Source organism: Hypanus sabinus, chromosome 1, assembly GCF_030144855.1.
Source record: "Hypanus sabinus isolate sHypSab1 chromosome 1, sHypSab1.hap1, whole genome shotgun sequence".
Taxonomy (NCBI): Eukaryota; Metazoa; Chordata; class Chondrichthyes; order Myliobatiformes; family Dasyatidae; genus Hypanus; species Hypanus sabinus.
In genome coordinates, this window is record NC_082706.1 from 164,508,184 (window position 1) to 164,525,533 (window position 17,350).

Here is a 17,350-nt window from a genome sequence, read left to right on the forward strand (position 1 = left end):
GACAAGCTATTCTACTTGTTTGTTCTCAAGCTTTGAGGTGTGATATGGTTTTAGGGGCGGGGCAGGTGTGGGAGGAAAAGGTTTAAGTTTGCTGAGAAGACAAAGACAGATGTCATCACTTGTTGCTTGCTCATTTATTAGTAGATGAATTGATTGTAAAGTGACAACCTGTGCAAGCTGGGGCTTGCTTGTTTAACACCTTACCTTAACTGATGGCTGTCTTTTGCAATATTGTCAGTGTATAGTCCAGCTTGGGTAATTTTAAACTCTAGTCGAACAGGTTTTTCTTCATCCTTAGGATACTATACAGACTGAAGCAAAGATTGCTTCATGCAGTAAACCTGAAAGAAGCGGAATAAGGGCGTGGCTGTTTCATTGTAGTTTTTTTTAAATCGCGTGCAAATAATTCCTTCATCAGGAAAGACAAATTCAATGCACATCACACTTGGGCTATGATGGGAACATTACAATACATGTAAGGTTAATTCAGTCAATTAATTCAAGTGTTTTCACCTTCTGAACTTTACAGTTTACTATTCGGCACGGTGTTTCATCTGGTATTTTAAGCAACTAATCTAAATAGCAGGTGGATTGGTCCAACAGCTTGTGAAAGTAAGGATAAAGTAGAAAGGAAGAAGAGTTCAGGAGAGGGTATGGAAATTTCCAGAATAAAGAAAACGTTTAGAAAGGGAGAAGAATTTAACTTCCAGTAATATGGACATAAAATTGAAAAGGATGATGTTGAGGGCATCACTGAGTAGAGTTAAAAGAACATCGCAATTGGGAGCTGAACATCCAAGGATATTCATTGTATCAAAGGATGAGCAGGTGGGCAGACAGGGTAGCGTGGCTATGTTGGTAAGAAATGAAATTAATTCTGTAGAAAGAAGTAACTTGGGACCAGAAGATGTCGTATCCTTATGGGTAGAGTGAAGAAACTGTTATGTACAAGCCTCAGAACAGTAGCCAAGATGCAAAGTACAAATTAAAAAGAGAGATAGAAAAGGCAAGTGAAATGGGTCATAGGGGATATGCAGTTCGAATGGGAAAATATGATCGGTGCTGGTTCCCAAAATATGAAATTTGTAGAATGCCGACAAGATGGCTTTTAGAGCCCACTAAAGAAAAAGGAATTTTGGATAGAGTGTTGAGTAATGAACCAGAATTTGATTAGGATCTTCAGAAGACAGTGATCATAATATGATAGAATTCATGCTGCAGTTTGAGAGGAAGAAACTAAAATTAGATATATCAGTATTAAGTGGAGTAAAAGGAACAACAGAGGCATGAGAGGGGAGCTGGTCATGGTTGATTGAAAGAGGACACTAGAAGTGGAGGGCTAGCAGAACAGCAGTGGCTGGCGCTTCTGGGAGTCGTTTGAAAAGTGCAGGATTAGATTATCTCAAAGAAGAAGCGTTCTAAAGGGAGGAAGAGGCAATGGTGGCTGACAAGTGAAATCAAAGGCACCATGAAAGCAAAAGAAAGTATGAAAGTACAACATAGCAAAAATTAGTGGGAAGCTGGAGGATTGGGAGGCTTTTAAAAACTAACAGAAGAATCTAAAAGAAATGGAGAAAAGATAAAGGTAAGCTAGCCAAAACATACAAGTGGATACCAGAATTTTTTTCAGATATACTTTATAAAAAGTAAAAGAGAGGCAAAAGTAAATATTGGACCACTGGAATATTGAATTGGAGAGGTAGTAATGGGAGACAAAGAAATGGCAGAGGAACTTTAAGTATTTTGCATCAGTCAATATGCAAGAAATTTGAGAGTCAAGTCAAGTTGCTTTTTATTGTTGTTTCGACCTTAACTGCTGGTACAGTACACAGTAAAAACAAGGCGATGTTTTTCAGGACCATGGTGCTACATGAACAATACAAAAACTGCACTGAACTATGTAAACCAACACAAAAACTAGACTAGACTACAGACATACCCAGGACTGCTTAAAGTACACAGAACAGTGCAGGCATTACAATAAATAATAAGCAAGACAATAGGCACAAGAGAGATCAGTAGGTTGGTAGTTCATTGCCTTGGGGGAAAATAAATAATCAGCTGAATGGCAGTGCCCAGGATTCCGTCCGTTTCTGTACTCCCACCGAGTATTTCGTTGCCACAGATGTAGTCAACTTAATGTCCATTTGAGAGCAGAATGGACGGGAGGGCCGGCCGGCTAGGGCTTGCTTTTTTCCTGGCACAGACTCCTGCCCACTCGCCTCGCTTCTACTTCCTCACACGCCACTTAGCTGTCCCCACCTCCGGCCACCGGCATCAGACGACTCCGAGGACTGCAGACCTGATTCCCTCAGCAAGCGGACATTGGAGAGCAGAATGGACGGGAGGGCCAGCCGAGTAGGGCTTACTTTTTTCCTGGCACGGACTCCTGCCCGCTTGTCTCGCTTCTGCTTCCTTGCAAACCGCCGACGACATTCCCAACTCCGGTCACAGGCATCAAGCGACTTCGAGGACTACAGGCCCAATTCCCTCAGCAAGCCGAGGTCATATGATGTACCCAGCAGGTTTTCATGAAGGTTTGTTTTTGGGCGAACTCTGTATTGTAGCAGTATCTGGCCATGGTAGATAGTCACTCTGTGAGTGTCGGAAGGCAGAAGTGAATGTAGTCACTATTACTAAGGAGAAGGTGCTTGGGAAGCTGAAAGGTCTGAAGGTAGACAAGTTACATGGACCAGATAGACTACACACCAGGATTCTGAATGAGGGAGCTGAAAAGATCAGTAGGCACGAGTAGTCATCCTTCAAGAATCACTATATTCTGGAATGGTTCCAGAGAACTGGAAAGTTGCAAAAGTCACATCATTCTTAAGAAAGGGAGGGAGGAAAATGAGGAAATGATAGGCCAATTAGCCTGACTTCAATGGTTGGGAAGATGTTAGAGTCCCATTAAGGATGAGGTTTCGGGGTACATGGCTTCTTAAGGGGGAACCTTGCCTGACAAGTCTACAGGAATTTTTTGGGGAAGTAACAAGAAGGATAGACAAAGGAGAGTCAACCAGTGTTGTTAACTTGGATTTTCAGACGGCCCTTGACAAGGTGCTGCAAATGAGACTGCAAATAGGTGGAGGGGCAAGCAGTGTTGAGGAGCAGTCTTGTGTTGAAAAGCAGTCTTTTCATCTTCAGCTTTTTTACAGACGGTGTGATGTTTGCTTCCAGAATTTGCTGGTGTTTAGTTGAATTCATTCTTCCCTCTACCAGTGAAATGTTTTCCATGCCACTGGCTGCAACACAAGCCCAAAGCATGATCGATCCACTGCCGTGCCTAACAGTTGGAGAGGTGTTCCTTTCATGAAATTCTGCACCCTTTTTTCTCCAAACATACCTTTGCTCATTGCAGCCAAAAAGTTCTATTTTAACTTCATCAGTCCACAGGATTTGTTTCCAAAATACATCATGCTTGTTTAGATGTTCCTTTGCAAACTTCTGACGCTGAATTTTGACCGCAATGAGCCACTGTACCCTTGGTGTCTGCATCCCCTTAGGTATATTGGAAATAATCCATGTTATCACGTCCTTTCATTGTTTTTTCCTAAGCTCCCTTTAATTTTTTTTATGCCTGAAGCATGCTCCTCTGTTATGATTTCAGTGAGCACTTGAACATTTTGAATTCTCCTTTGGTTCAAATCACAATGTCATCATTTATATTTATACTTCACCTCAGTGGTTAACCTCATGCAACAATAAAATGAAATACATCTTTGGTTCAATGGTGCATAAAAATATGATTATGAGTAAGATTGGCCTTCAAGCCCCTTGAGATTGCCTTGGCATTTTAAAAGATCACAGCTAATTTTCTTCAAATTCCAATTTCCCACTCAATTGATATATTGTAAATGTCCTTTGATTTCCATAGATTCCAAAAATTCTTATCACCAGCAGCTTGAATAGTCAAACCCAGCTTTGGTGATTAGAATGCCCAAGAGCTGAGAAGAAATGGCAGTGACCTTGTTTAGGCATATAAAATTTTGGAGGATAGATAATTGAAGGTTGAGGTAGATAATTTTTTGAAATATTGGGGAATTTAGAATTGCACTGCAGAGGAGTTGAGGCCTAATTAGATCAGCATTCCTGAATTGAATGGTGGGACGGTCTTGAGGGACCAGCTGGCCTACACATTTTTTTTTAATTTTTGTTCTTTTTTTTTGAGTGAAAGGCTACTTTCCTAACTCTGACCTTAATATCTGAGCTTTTTGCTTGAGATTATTTACTTGAGTTCTAGAGTCACCACTCAAGGGAAAGAAACCCCTTTAAAACAGAATCTGTGTTTCAAATAGATAAGTAGTTGTTCTCCTTAATGGTGAGAACATAATGGACTATACTGCATATCACAAGACAAGGAAGTAAAACCTGTACAGGCTGCTACAGGTATGGTCTCATAAAAAGTCCTGGTCATTTCTGGATTGACTTCTTTATTGCCATATCCCAGTGCCCTTGGAATTTCCCATTCTAATCAGTAATTGCATTTGCATTCTGTCTTCAGTGTCTCATACAGTTTTTCCCTGGGTTGGCATCTGCTGAAAATGTATTAATTGAGCGGTTCCATTCTTCTTACCAAAACAAATAACCTCATATCTGCATACATTGTACACTATCTGGAACCATTCTGGTGGATCTTTGCTGCTTCCTTCAAAATAAGTATTTCATTTTTCACTTAAGGAAGTCAAAATTAGTCTCAAAAATCCAGGGGTAGTGTTACCAAGTCTCTCTATACTTGTGAAACAAATCTTTGAGAGAGGCCTTTTTAATTGCCTAGTCAATCAGGTATGTTCTTGCACATTAACTCAGTGCAACAACATGGCATGAAGGTTCAAACATCAGAGTTGCAGAGGGCCTTAAGAGTCCTCACGCAGGACTCCCAGAAGGTTAGTGTACAGGTTGAGTCTGTGGTAAAGAAGGCAAATGCAATGTTGGCATTTATTTCAAGGGGAATAGAATATAAAAGCAAGGAGATAATGCTCTAGAATATAAAAGCAAGGAGATAATGCTCTGCCTTTATAACACACTAGTCAGGCTGCATTGTCAACATTTTGGGCCCCTTATCTGAGAAAGGATGTGTTGTCATTGGAGAGAGTCCAGAGGAAGTTCACGAGGAAGATTCCGGGAATGAAGGTGTTAACATATGAGGAGTGTTTGGCAGCTTTAAGCCTGTACTCACTGGAATTTTGCAGAATGCAGGAGGAAAGCTACTGAATGTTGAAAGGACTAGATAAGGTGGATGTGGAGAGGATGTTTAGAAATCTTTAAAACAGAAGTAAGGAGAAATTTTTTTAGCCAGAGAGTATGGTCTTCCACAGATTGTAGCGGAGACCAAGTCGATGCAAATATTTAAGGCGGAAGTTAATTGTTTCCTGATTGGTGAGGGCATCAAAGGATATGGCAAGAAAGCAGGTGTGTGGGGTTCAGTGGGATCTGGGATCTGACATAATGGAATGGCAGAACAGCCTCGATGGGCTGAATGGCCCAATCCTGTTCATATGTCTTATGGGCTTTTGGTTTTATATATCCCTGAAGAACTCAAGTTGTTTAATGAAACTTGATTTTCCTTTCATAAACCTATGTTTGCTGTGCTCAATTGTAGTATTAAAGGTTCTGTGATTTTCCGTATTACTAACTTCAAACCAACAGGCTGGTAATTCAATGCTTTCTCTTCCCTTTCTTAATTAACAAAAGCACATATGTTACTCACACCAGATATTTATTATGTTCCCATATCAAATACAGTACTGTGCAAGAGTCATCGTGGGGGGGAGAGCAAGTTTGTAAATCTGGCAGGAGCAAAGAATGTTAGGAGTGGCAAGGATGGAGTGCCATGGGAGGGATATAGAATGGGTGGCAGAGGAGTGCTGGGGTGGGGAATGGTGCAGGTGCAGACACACCCAGCCCTGTGTCATCAGGCAAGGTCATTTGATTCAAACAACTGGTTTATTCATCATGATAGAATGTCTCTCTGATGCTTCCTGCTCCTTTCCCAATCTATTAGTGTAGAGCCATATCAGTATCAGGTATATCATCACCCAGATGTTACAAAATGTATTTTTTTGTGGCTTCATTACAGTGCAATTCATAAAATTACTACAGTACTACAGAGGGATCTTGGGGTCTGAATTCAGAGGATGCTCAAAGCAGGTGCGCAGGTTGACTCTGTGGTTAAGAAGGCATACAGCGTATTGGCCTTCACCAATCATGGAATTGAATTTAGGAGCCGAGAGTTAATGTTACAGCCATGTAGGAACCTGGTGAGACCCCACTTGGAGTACTGTGCTCGGTTCTTGTCACCTCACTACAGGAAGGATGTGGAAGCCATAGAAAGGGTGCAGAGGAGATTTACAAGGATGTTGCCTGGATTGGGGAACATGCCTTATGAAAACAGGTTGAGTGAACTCGGCCTTTTCCCCTTGGAGCGACGGAGGATGAGAGGTGACCTGATTGAGGAGTATAAGATGATGAGAGGCATTGATCGTGTGGAGAGTCAGAGGCTTTTTCCCAGGGCTGAAATGGTTGCCACAAGAGGACACAGGTTTAAGGTGCTGGGGAGCAGGTACAGAGGAGACGTCAGGGGTAAATCTTTTACTCAGAGAGTGGTGAGTGCGTGGAATGGGCTGCCAGCAACGGTGGTGGAGGCGGATATGATAGGGTCTTTTAAGAGACTTTTGGATAGGTGCATGGAGCCTAGAAAAATAGAGGGCTATGGGTAAGCCTAGTAATTTCTATGGTAGGGACATGTTCGGCACAACTTTGCGGGCTGAAGGGCCTGTATTGTGCTGTAGGTTTTCTATGTTAGTACTGTGTAACACACACACACACACACACACACACAACAGCAAGTTAGCCCATTGTAAGATCTCAGTGATTTTTGATATTTTTCCCTTTTTTTCTCAGGTCTTCAGGGCTCTTCAGTCTTATTGAAAGTCTGTGGCCTCCATTGGTTCCTCCAAGGGTCTATGGGCACAGTCAAGGCAGCCAAGAGGTAAAGGTGAATTCAGAAATTAATCTTTAATGAGCACTGCTTTAACTTTTACAAAAATGTGTAAATATTTGGTGTTTGATCACATTTTGGGCTAGTTTTGCAGGTGTTGTTTGTTGCAGTTGATCTGTTTGTGTTGTTCAATGAACATTATGGGCATGCTGTGTTGGTGATGGAATGTGTGGCAGTACATCCTTAGGTTTAGTTGGTTGTTAACAGAAATTACACATTTTAATGAATGTTTCAATATACATGTGATGAACAGATGAATTTGAATGTAAATGAAGAAAATCAACTTAATAGGAACTTGGAGAAGTTAACTCAAAAATCTTAAGTTGAGATGGTCTGAAGGAGGATAACACATTAGATGCAGGTCAAAAAAACATTGTCTCTTTATGACACTCGCATAGCATAGGTTTTGTGGAGTGATGACAGCAAAATTCTCAGCATGTGTAGCTGACACCACATCTGGCATTAGTGTGCAAGTGAAAGCAAAGCCTGTATGTTCTGTCCATAGTTTGCCACTGAGCATCGGACCATGACCTACATGGAAGTCTCCAATGGATTATTGTATTTCCCCACCACTTATAGTGGGGAACTTTTCCAAGATTCTGTGTGGCTTGGAGCAGATTGAGTTCATGCTTCCCTGTTATTTGAATTCAGGATTATAGTTGTGGGGCACTCGTGACTTTTTTTTTTGTTTTCTGCGGCATTTTAGTGTGTTTAAAATGAAGTGCTTTCAGCTTTAATAATAGATTTTGAAACATGATTTAGCAATTTCCAATGGCTCGTTTTATTTTATTATCTTTAAAACACACAGTCTTCCCCTGGAAGCTTACACTAGGAAGAGCAATCATTTTTTTCAGAGTCAAAAACAAGTATGGCAGCTCACTGCCTATTACAATATCTTATCCTTTATTATTATATTTTCAAGTCCAAAATTGACCTGGGTATGTATTTGTTGTTTTGGCTCAAATGAGAAGAGCAGTAATAAAATTAGAACACAGTGTTGGATGGACTGTGTTGCTGTTGTGATTGTGTTCAATGGACTATCTACTTCTTGAATCTTTATTTGTCTATATCTGCATTTAGATTTGTGTTGTTTATCAAAGAAAAATTGTGTAAACTTCATAGAAACATAGAAAATAGGTGCAGGAGTAGGCCATCCGGCCCTTCGAGCCTGCACCGCCATTCAGTATGATCATGGCTGATCATCCAACTCAAAACCCTGTACCTGCTTTCTCTCAGTACCCTCTGATCCCTTTAGCCACAAGGGCCATATCTAACTTCCTCTTAAATATAGGCAATGAACCGATCTCAACTGTTTCCTGTGGCAGAGAATTCCACAGATTCACCACTCTCTGTGTGAAGAGGTTTTTCCTCATCTCAGTCCTAAAAGACTTCCTCTTTATTCTTAAACTGTCACCCTTCGTTCTGGACTTCCCCAACATCGGAAACAATCTTCCTGCATCTAGCCTGTCCAATCCCTTTAGAATTTTATACGTTTCAATAAGATCCACCCTCAATCTTCTAAATTCCAGTGAGTATAAGCCTAGTCGATCCAGTCTTTCTTCATATGAAAGTCCTGCCATCCCAGGAATCAATCTGGTGAACCTTCTCTGTACTCCCTCTATGGCAAAAATGTCTTTCCTCAGATTAGGGGACCAAAACTGCACACAATACTCTAGGTGCGGTCTCACCAAGGCCTTGTACAACTGCAGTAGAACCTCCCTGCATGCCCACCTTCAATGACTGGTGTACAATGACACCCAGGTCTTGTTGCATCTTCCTTTTTCCTAATCGGCCACCGTTCAGATAATAATCTGTTTTCCTGTTCTTGCAACCAAAGTGGATAACCTCACATTTATCCACATTAAGTTGCATCTGCCATAAATTTGCCCACTCACCTAACCTATCCAAGTCACCCTGCATCCTCTTAGCATCCTCCTCACAGCTAACATCGCCGCCCAGCTTCGTGTCATCCGCAAATTTGGAGATGCTGCATTTAATTCCCTCGTCTAAATCATTAATATATTTTGTAAACAACTGGGGTCCCAGCACTGAGCCTTGCAGTACCCCACTAGTCACTGCCTGCCATTCTGAAAAGGTCCCGTTTACTCCCACTCTTTGCTTTCTGTCTGCCAACCAATTCTCTATCCACATCAATACCTTACCCCCAATACCGTGTGCTTTAAGTTTGCACACTAATTTCCTGTGTGGGACCTTGTCAAAAGCCTTTTGAAAATCTAAATATACCACATCCACTGGCTCTCCCCTATCCACTCTACTAGTTACATCTTCAAAAAATTCTATAAGATTCGTCAGACATGATTTTCCTTTCACAAATCCATGCTGACTTTGTCCGATGATTTCGCCTCTTTCCGAATGTGCTGTTATCACATCTTTGATAACTGACTCTAGCATTTTCCCCACCACCGATGTCAGACTCACCGGTCTATAATTCCCCGGTTTTTCTCTCCCTCCTTTTTTAAAAAGTGGTGTTATATTAGCCACCCTCCAATCCTCAGGAACTAATCCAGAATCTAAGGAATTTTGAGAAATTATCACTAATGCAAACACTATTTCTTGGGCTACTTCCTAAAGCACTCTGGGAAGCAGACCATCTGGTCCTGGGGATTTATCTGCCTTTAATCCCTTCAATTTACCTAACACCACTTCCCTACTAACATGTATTTCCCTCAGTTCCTCCATCTCACTAGACCCTTGGTTCCTTACTATTTCCGGAAGATTATTTGTATCCTCCTTAGTGAAGACAGAACCAGAGTAGTTATTCAATTGGTCTGCCATGTCTTTGTTCCCTATGATCAATTCACCTGTTTCTGACTGTAAAGGACCTACATTTGTCTTGACCAATCTTTTTCTTTTCACGTATCTTTAAAAGCTTTTACGGTCAGTTTTTATGTTCCCTGCCAGCTTTCTCTCATAATCTTTTTTCCCTTTCCTAAATAAGCCCTTTGTCCTCCTCTGCTGGTCTCTGAATTTCTCCCAGTCCTCAGGTGTGCCACTTTTTTTTGCTAATTTATGTTTCTTCTTTGGACTTGATACAATCCCTAATTTCCCTTGTCAGCCACGGGTGCACTACCTTCCCTGGTTTATTCTTTTGCCAAACTGGGATGAACAATTGTTGTAGTTCATCCATGCGATCTTTAAGTGCTTGCCATTGCATATCCACTGTCAACCCTTGAAGTATCATTTGCCAGTCTATCTTAGCTAATTCACATATCATACCTTCAAAGTTACCCTTCTTTAAGTTCAGAACCTTTGTTTCTGAATTAACTATGTCACTCTCCATCTTAATGAAGAATTCCACCATATTATGGTCACTCTTACCCAAGGGGCCTCGCACGACAAGATTGCTAACTAACCCTTCCTCAATGCTCAATACCCAGTCTAGAATGACCTGCTCTCTAGTTGGTTCCTCAACATGTTGGTTCAGAAAACCATCCCGCATGCATTCCAAGAAATCCTCTTCCTCAGCACCCTTACCAATTTGGTTCACCCAATCTATATGTAGATTGAAGTCACCCATTATAACTACTGTTCCTTTATTGCACGCATTTCTAATTTCCTGTTTAATGCCATCCCCAACCTCACTACTACTGTTAGGTGGCCTGTACACAACTCCCACCAGCATTTTCTGCCCCTTGGTGTTATGCAGCTCTACCCATATTGATTTCACATCCTCCAGGCTAATGTCCTTCCTTTCTGTTGCGTTAATCTCCTCTCTAACCAGCAATGCTACCCCACCTCCTTTTCTTTCCTGTCTATCCCTCCTGAATATTGAACATCCCTGGATGTTGAGCTCCCATCCTTGGTCACCCTGGAGCCATGTCTCTGTGATCCCAACTATATCATATTCATTCATAACTATCTGCACATTCAATTCATCCACCTTGTTATGAATGCTCCTCGCATTGACACACAAAGCCTTCAGGCTTGTTTTTACAACACTCTTAGCCCTTATACAATTATGTTGAAAAGTGGCCCTTTTTGCTTTTTGCTCTGGATTTGCCTGCCTGCCACTTTTACTTTTCATCATACTACTTTTTGCTTCTACCCTCATTTTATACCCCTCTGTCTCTCTGCACTTGTTCCCATCCCCCTTCCACATTAGTTTAAATCCTCCTGAACAGCAGGAGCAAACGCTCCCCCTAGGATATTGGTTCCAATCCAGCCCAGGTGCAGACCGTCCTGTTTATACCGGTCCCACCTCCCCCAGAACTGGTTCCAATGCCCCAGAAATTTGTTCCACATGGCATTGGAAACTGGTTCCAATGCCACGTATTCAACTGAAATATCCTCTTATTTCTACTCTGACTAGCACATGGCACTGGTAGTAACCCAGAGATTATTACCTTTGTGGTCCTACTTTTTAGTTTATCTCCTAACTCCCTAAATTCACCTTGTAGGACCTCATCCCATCTTTTTACCTATATCGTTGGTATCTATGTGCACCATGACCACTGGCTGTTCACCCTCCCACTCCAGAATGTCCTGCAGCTACTCAGAGACATCCTTGACCCTTACACCAGGGTTTATCCATGCTAGAATCTTTCCTGTAATACCATGAACTCGTAGCTTGTTAAGCAGCCTCTTGTGTGGCGCCTTGTCAAAGGCCTTCTGAAAATCCAAGAACACATCATCAGCTGATTCTCACTTGTCTATCCTGCTTGTTATTTCTTCAAAGAATTTCAGTAGATTGCAATCATTACAACTTATCCCATTGACTACAATTTTGCCCTCTCATCAGCCTCTCCTTGTTAGCAGTCTCACCTCACATTGCCTCCTTTTGTAAATCAATTACCCCATCCTCATCCCCCTGCCGAGTTGATGGTCTTGTCAGTAATTCTTATGTGGAAAAATGCTGCTTCCCATTTGTAATGCAGCTGGAAAGTAATAATGTACAATGTTATGTTTTTCTAGCACATGGATTTGCCAGTTGATGTAGTTCTGTCTGTTCCAAGTTTTTGCTATGTTCTTGCCCCTCTGCCAGGGGAAGGAAGAGTGGAGGTTCTTCAGAATGAAACTATATCTGATCTTTACCGTCCGAGAACAATGAACAATTTGAAACATATTCTTCAGGTAATTCGATGTTCTGTCAAAATGTCAAATATTTCAAGCTTCGTGCCTGGTTTCTGATAATATTGATGTTGTTTAAGCCTCAGGGTTTTAGTTTATTTTGTAGATTACAGCAAAAATAAGTTTCTTTTGTTTAAAATGGAAATTGATAAAGAATACATTTGTTATGCCATGAACTATGATCTAGATTCAAAACTAGCCTCTCTAAATATTTCAACTTGGACTTAATCCAGCACAAAAAGCCCCAGATTTTGATTCAGTCATAAGCCAATAATCTTTATGAGATGCAGCACATGATCTTTTTCTTTGCTGGGTGTGGCTCTGCAGGAGCACTTTTTCCTCTGAAAGAGCTGCAGTCAGTTTAATACAAAGTACATGGCTGACAATTTGGCTCAGTGCTGATAAAGTATTGTACTGTTGAAGTGCCATCCTCAAATCAACTTGGGAATATTATTAATTAGCCATCGATCTTTTTTAAATTTCATAAAATCATAAGCTGTAGGAGCAGAATTAGGCCATTTGGCCTATCAAGTCTGCTCCGCCATTTCATCATGTCTGATCCATTTTCCCTCTCATCCCCAATTTTCTACCTTCCCCCTTGTATCCCTTCATTCTTTGACCGATCAAAAATCTATCAACCTTAAATATCAATAAAGACTTGTCCTCCACACCTCTGTCCTAAAAGGACACCCTCTATTCTGTGGTTGTATCCTCAGGTCTTCAGCACTTCCACCATAGGAAGCATCCTCAGATGATCTGCACTCTAGTGTTCTGAAAGAGGTAGTGGTAGATATTGTACAAGCATTGGTAATGATCATTCAAAAATCATTGGACTCTGGCATGGTGCCAGAGGACTGGAAAATTGCAAATGTCACTCCACTCTTTAAGAAAGGAGGAAGGCAGCAGAAATGAAGTTATAGACCAGTTAGTGTGACTTCAGAGGTTGGGAAGATGTTAAAGTCATTTGTTAAGATATGGTTATGTGGTACTTGGGGACACAGGGTGAGATAGGTCAAAGTCAGCATGGTTTTCTAAAGGGGAAATCTTGCCTGATGAACTTGTTGGAATTCTTTGAGGAGATTACCAGTGGGATAGATAATGGGGATGCAGTGGATGTTGTATATTTGGACTTTCAGAGGACCGGGGTGTGGGCCTGAAGAGGGGAGAAAAGGATGAGTCATGATTAAATTGCAGAGCAGACTCAATGGGCCAAATGGTCTAATTCTGCTCCTAAGTCTTATAGTCTCACGTGTGGCACCTTGTCAAAGGCCTTCTGAAAGCCCAACTATACAACATCAACCGATTCTACTTTGTCTATCCTGCTTGTTATTTCTTCCAAGAAGTCCAACCTGTTTGTCAGGCAAGATTTTCCCTTGAGGAGACCATGCTAACTACAGCCTATTTTATTATGTGCCTCCAAGTACCCCAATACTACATCCTTAATAATTGAATCCAACATCTTCCCAACTACTGAGGTCAGACTAACTAGCCTATAATTTCCTTTCTTATACCTCTCTGCCTTCTTGAAGAGTGGAGTGACATTTGCAATTTATGGCATCTGTAAAAGCAGAACCTTTTGCTGGATGGCTTGCAGTTAATTGATTGCAAAGAACTTTGGGATGCTCTGGTTCATCATTAAAATTTCTTTCGTCCAAAAAAAAATCATTAGGAATCTGTTAGAACATATTTATTTATATTATTCTGAGTTGCTTTTTAGAACCAGATATTTTCTACTTCTCATTTGAAGGCCTTGTGTACTTTACAGGATAATTTATAGCTTTACTGTGCAGCAAGTGTTTCAAATAATGTAGCATTTTTGTTTAAGTATTGCAAATTTCTCTCTAATTTTAGCATACTCCTGAAACTCAACGATGTAGTTTTAAAGCAGACATCATTTACAGAAGGCTCCAGGTATGAAGAACTTAAAAAATATATTTTTAAATGCTAAGGCATTTAAAATGCTACAGTTATTATAATTATAATGTTCCTGGAAATTAATGAATAACCATCTTTATTTTATTGGCGCAGAATCAGTAGATGGTAGATTCATGGTCCACTCTACCCAGCTTAACATTTCGGTGTAGTTCTGAGGGAATGCTATCCTTCATATGAGCCATTAAAACCAAGCCTCATGAACCTTCTTAATTGATTATCCCAGTTTAAATGAAGAGGACAATTGTGCCTGGTTTATTGGCCAACATCGAGACTTTGTCAACATCACTAAATAATTATCTGTTCATTTTCCATTACCATTTTTGAGATTTTGTTATACATAAATTGTCTGCTGTGTTTTTAATATTTTGAATTTGCTATTACTGTAACTTAAAAAGTGTTACACTGGCTACTTTGAACTTTAGAAAATCCTGTGCATGTGAAAAATTCAACAAAGGTGGATTTATTCTTTAATTTGCATAATTCTGAGCTGTTTGTTACACATAAAACTCAGTTCCTGACATACAGGAAGAACTCAAAATAGTGCAAAAAACGTTCTCACATGTTCAGTTGGTATTTGACCAACACAAGTTGACGTTTATCTGATCAATTTTTGCATAAGTGCATTTGCTGCTGATGTATAGAAAACATTGGTTACTGTGAAATCATTCTTCCTGTCAGCTCACTGCAGATAATTTTTACATTTATAATTATTTTCATACAACACATTCAAAAACAAGTAAAAACCATAGCTTATGCTTTCTAACTTTGTAACTTCTCCAATGCAGTTAGGCTTTAAGGACACAATTCATAAACCAAGCACACAATTAGGACTCACCAGGGAATCAAAGTGTTGGTGTTGTTGCAGCCAACTTTTATTTTTTATGGCTATCCAGTTATGCAGTAATTTGGAGGGAGGGAAAAATTCAAGGAAGAATTGGATATTATTTCAGCTGTCAAACTCAAGTACAGGAAAAAGTTGTCAAATAATAGGACTCCTATTGCTAAGTGTTTTCCTCTTACCTCCTGGTCAGATCCTCAAACTCCAGTTGATTAGTCATACCTAATTTTTCTTTCATAACTCCTTGCTGACTGCTCAATGCAATTACTGTTTGTAGTGTTTCATTGTTTCATCCTTCACCGGCAATCCCAGCATCGTTCCTACTAATGATATAAGGCCAACAGATGTGCAGTTCCTTGATTTTTCTTTCTCTGTATGTTCAATAGGGAATATGTTTACTACACATCAATCCAAAGGAACAATTCCAGCAACTGTAGAATTTTTTAAGACAACTGAATGTGTGTTATTTATCAAGCTACTTCTTTCAAAATTCAGGATATAGATCATTGGACCACTGTGATCTATTGTCTTTTAGTTTGCCAACTTTTTTTTAACTAATATTTCTTTCCTTCAGTTTTGCAGTCTCCCTGGATTCTTACATCAGAACTGATTACCTCTGACAGAAACAGCACAGTTATCTAATATTCAGTATACAGAACATTGCAGAATGCCCAGACAATGAATAAAGTATCATTCCTTGATGTTACATTTGGCTTCACTGCAGCACTACAAGTAGTTAAAGACAACTCAGGATTGGATGGCAACTTAATCTGACAAGCAACTAAAAGCTCAGGGTCACCCTTGCATATTGAATCAGTCAGCACAGAAACAGGCTCTTAAGCTCACCATGAACATGTCTGTATCATACTTACATTATATGCACCGATCACATTTGCCTGCATAAGGTTTTCAAAGACTTCCTTGAGCCAGTGATTCAAGTACTTTATTTTTAAAAGTCATAAGGGTATCTGCTTCCACCACCTTTTTTGACAGCACATTCCAGAATCCAACCACCTCTGTGAAAGACTTTCCCCTCAAAATGCCCTGCAAACTTCCTATTTCTATATCTATTATAATTTTATATGCCTCCCTCAGATTCCTCCTCTCCAGCCTACAGAAAGTGGTTTTGAAAGGGTATTTGAGATCCTGGGCTTTATAAATAAAGTGTAAAGTATAGGAATGCAAGATCACAATGACTCTTTAGTTTGTCTACAACTGGAGTACTGTATCAAGTTCTAAGTAACACACTTTAAGAAGGATGTTACAAAGCAGAGAAGGTTCAGAAGAGATGTACTTAAATGAGATTAGAGGGGTAAAGATTTTGACTTTCATGGAAAGACTGGAAAAGCTAGGATTGTTCTTGGAATAGAGGAGGTTGAGGGAGGCTCATACTGAAAAATTTACAATCATGTATAATTCAGTGAAAATAGATAAGAAAAAACTGTAGGACAGCAGCTAATTAATTTTAATTTAACTTGGCAATTAATTCTAATGACAGCATATTTATCACAAGTAACACTTGTTATATCAGTATATAAAGGCTTTTGAAACTATTTCTGCCTTGGGTACTAAGCATGTTTAGAAGTACTTAATGCAACTCGTACTTCCTTCACAGGATCAAAAATTCAGTCAACTGACGGATAACAATAATTGGCTTTTTGTGACTGATTCAACACTACAGTTTGCAAGTCTTGATAATAGACTTCCTCGAACCCTCTCAGTTTGTATAACCTCATTCTGCATACCAGGTATTGAGGTTACTAAAACATTAAATGGTGAAATATCCAGCAGCATAATTTTCAAAGATGCCATTGTTGAAAAAGGTAAGACCTGGTTCATTAAAGGATTCTTAGAGGATATTTCTTAAGGTGGTGGTTTATGAACGTAAGGGTTTGTGAAAATCATGATTCATTAAAATACAGAATCGTGAAAGGATTAGAACTGGGACATAAGAAGTAAGATTCTGCAAAGCAAAACGCATTGATCAACTTGTGAGATATATTAGATTCTCAATATGTGAGAATCTAAAGGAATGGATGCTAGGCCATATGGAGTTTAGTCTGAAGCCAGATAAAATACATAGATTTTATGGAGGTTTTGTCGGGATAAATAATTAAATAGAATCATAGAAAACTACGGCATTGAAACCGGCCCTTTAGTCCATCTAATCTGTGCTGAAACATTTAAAATGCCTATTCCCATCGAACTAACCCGGGCCGTTCCCATCCATGTACCTATTCAAGCTTCTCTTAAACGTTGCAATTGAAATTGCATCTGCCACTTGTGCAGGCAGCTCATTCCACACTCTCATTACCCTCTGAGTGAAACGTTCCCCTCATATGGTGAATCTGTGGAATTACCTGCTCAGGGAAGTGGTAAAGACTACCTCATTAATTATATTTTAAGACACAGTTGGACATTAAGGGGAATAAAGGGAGTTGTTCACAGGCCTGGGGTACTAAAAGAAGAGTGTCTTATCCAACTGAGACCAG

The 17,350-nt window shown here is 40.0% G+C and overlaps 1 protein-coding gene across 2 annotated transcripts in view; it reads left to right on the forward strand.

Annotated features, from left to right (window-relative positions):
* Positions 1-17,350, forward strand: part of spidr (scaffold protein involved in DNA repair) — a 264,566-nt gene that overhangs the window by 226,042 nt on the left and 21,174 nt on the right. Inside the window, exons 12-15 of one of the 2 annotated variants that reach the window (XM_059980514.1) lie at positions 6,901-6,994; positions 11,930-12,088; positions 13,937-13,996; positions 16,474-16,681. In XM_059980514.1, coding sequence (XP_059836497.1) covers positions 6,901-6,994; positions 11,930-12,088; positions 13,937-13,996; positions 16,474-16,681 — 521 coding nt within the window. The remainder of the gene's footprint in view (positions 1-6,900; positions 6,995-11,929; positions 12,089-13,936; positions 13,997-16,473; positions 16,682-17,350) is intronic. The other variant, XM_059980523.1, reaches the window with a different exon arrangement.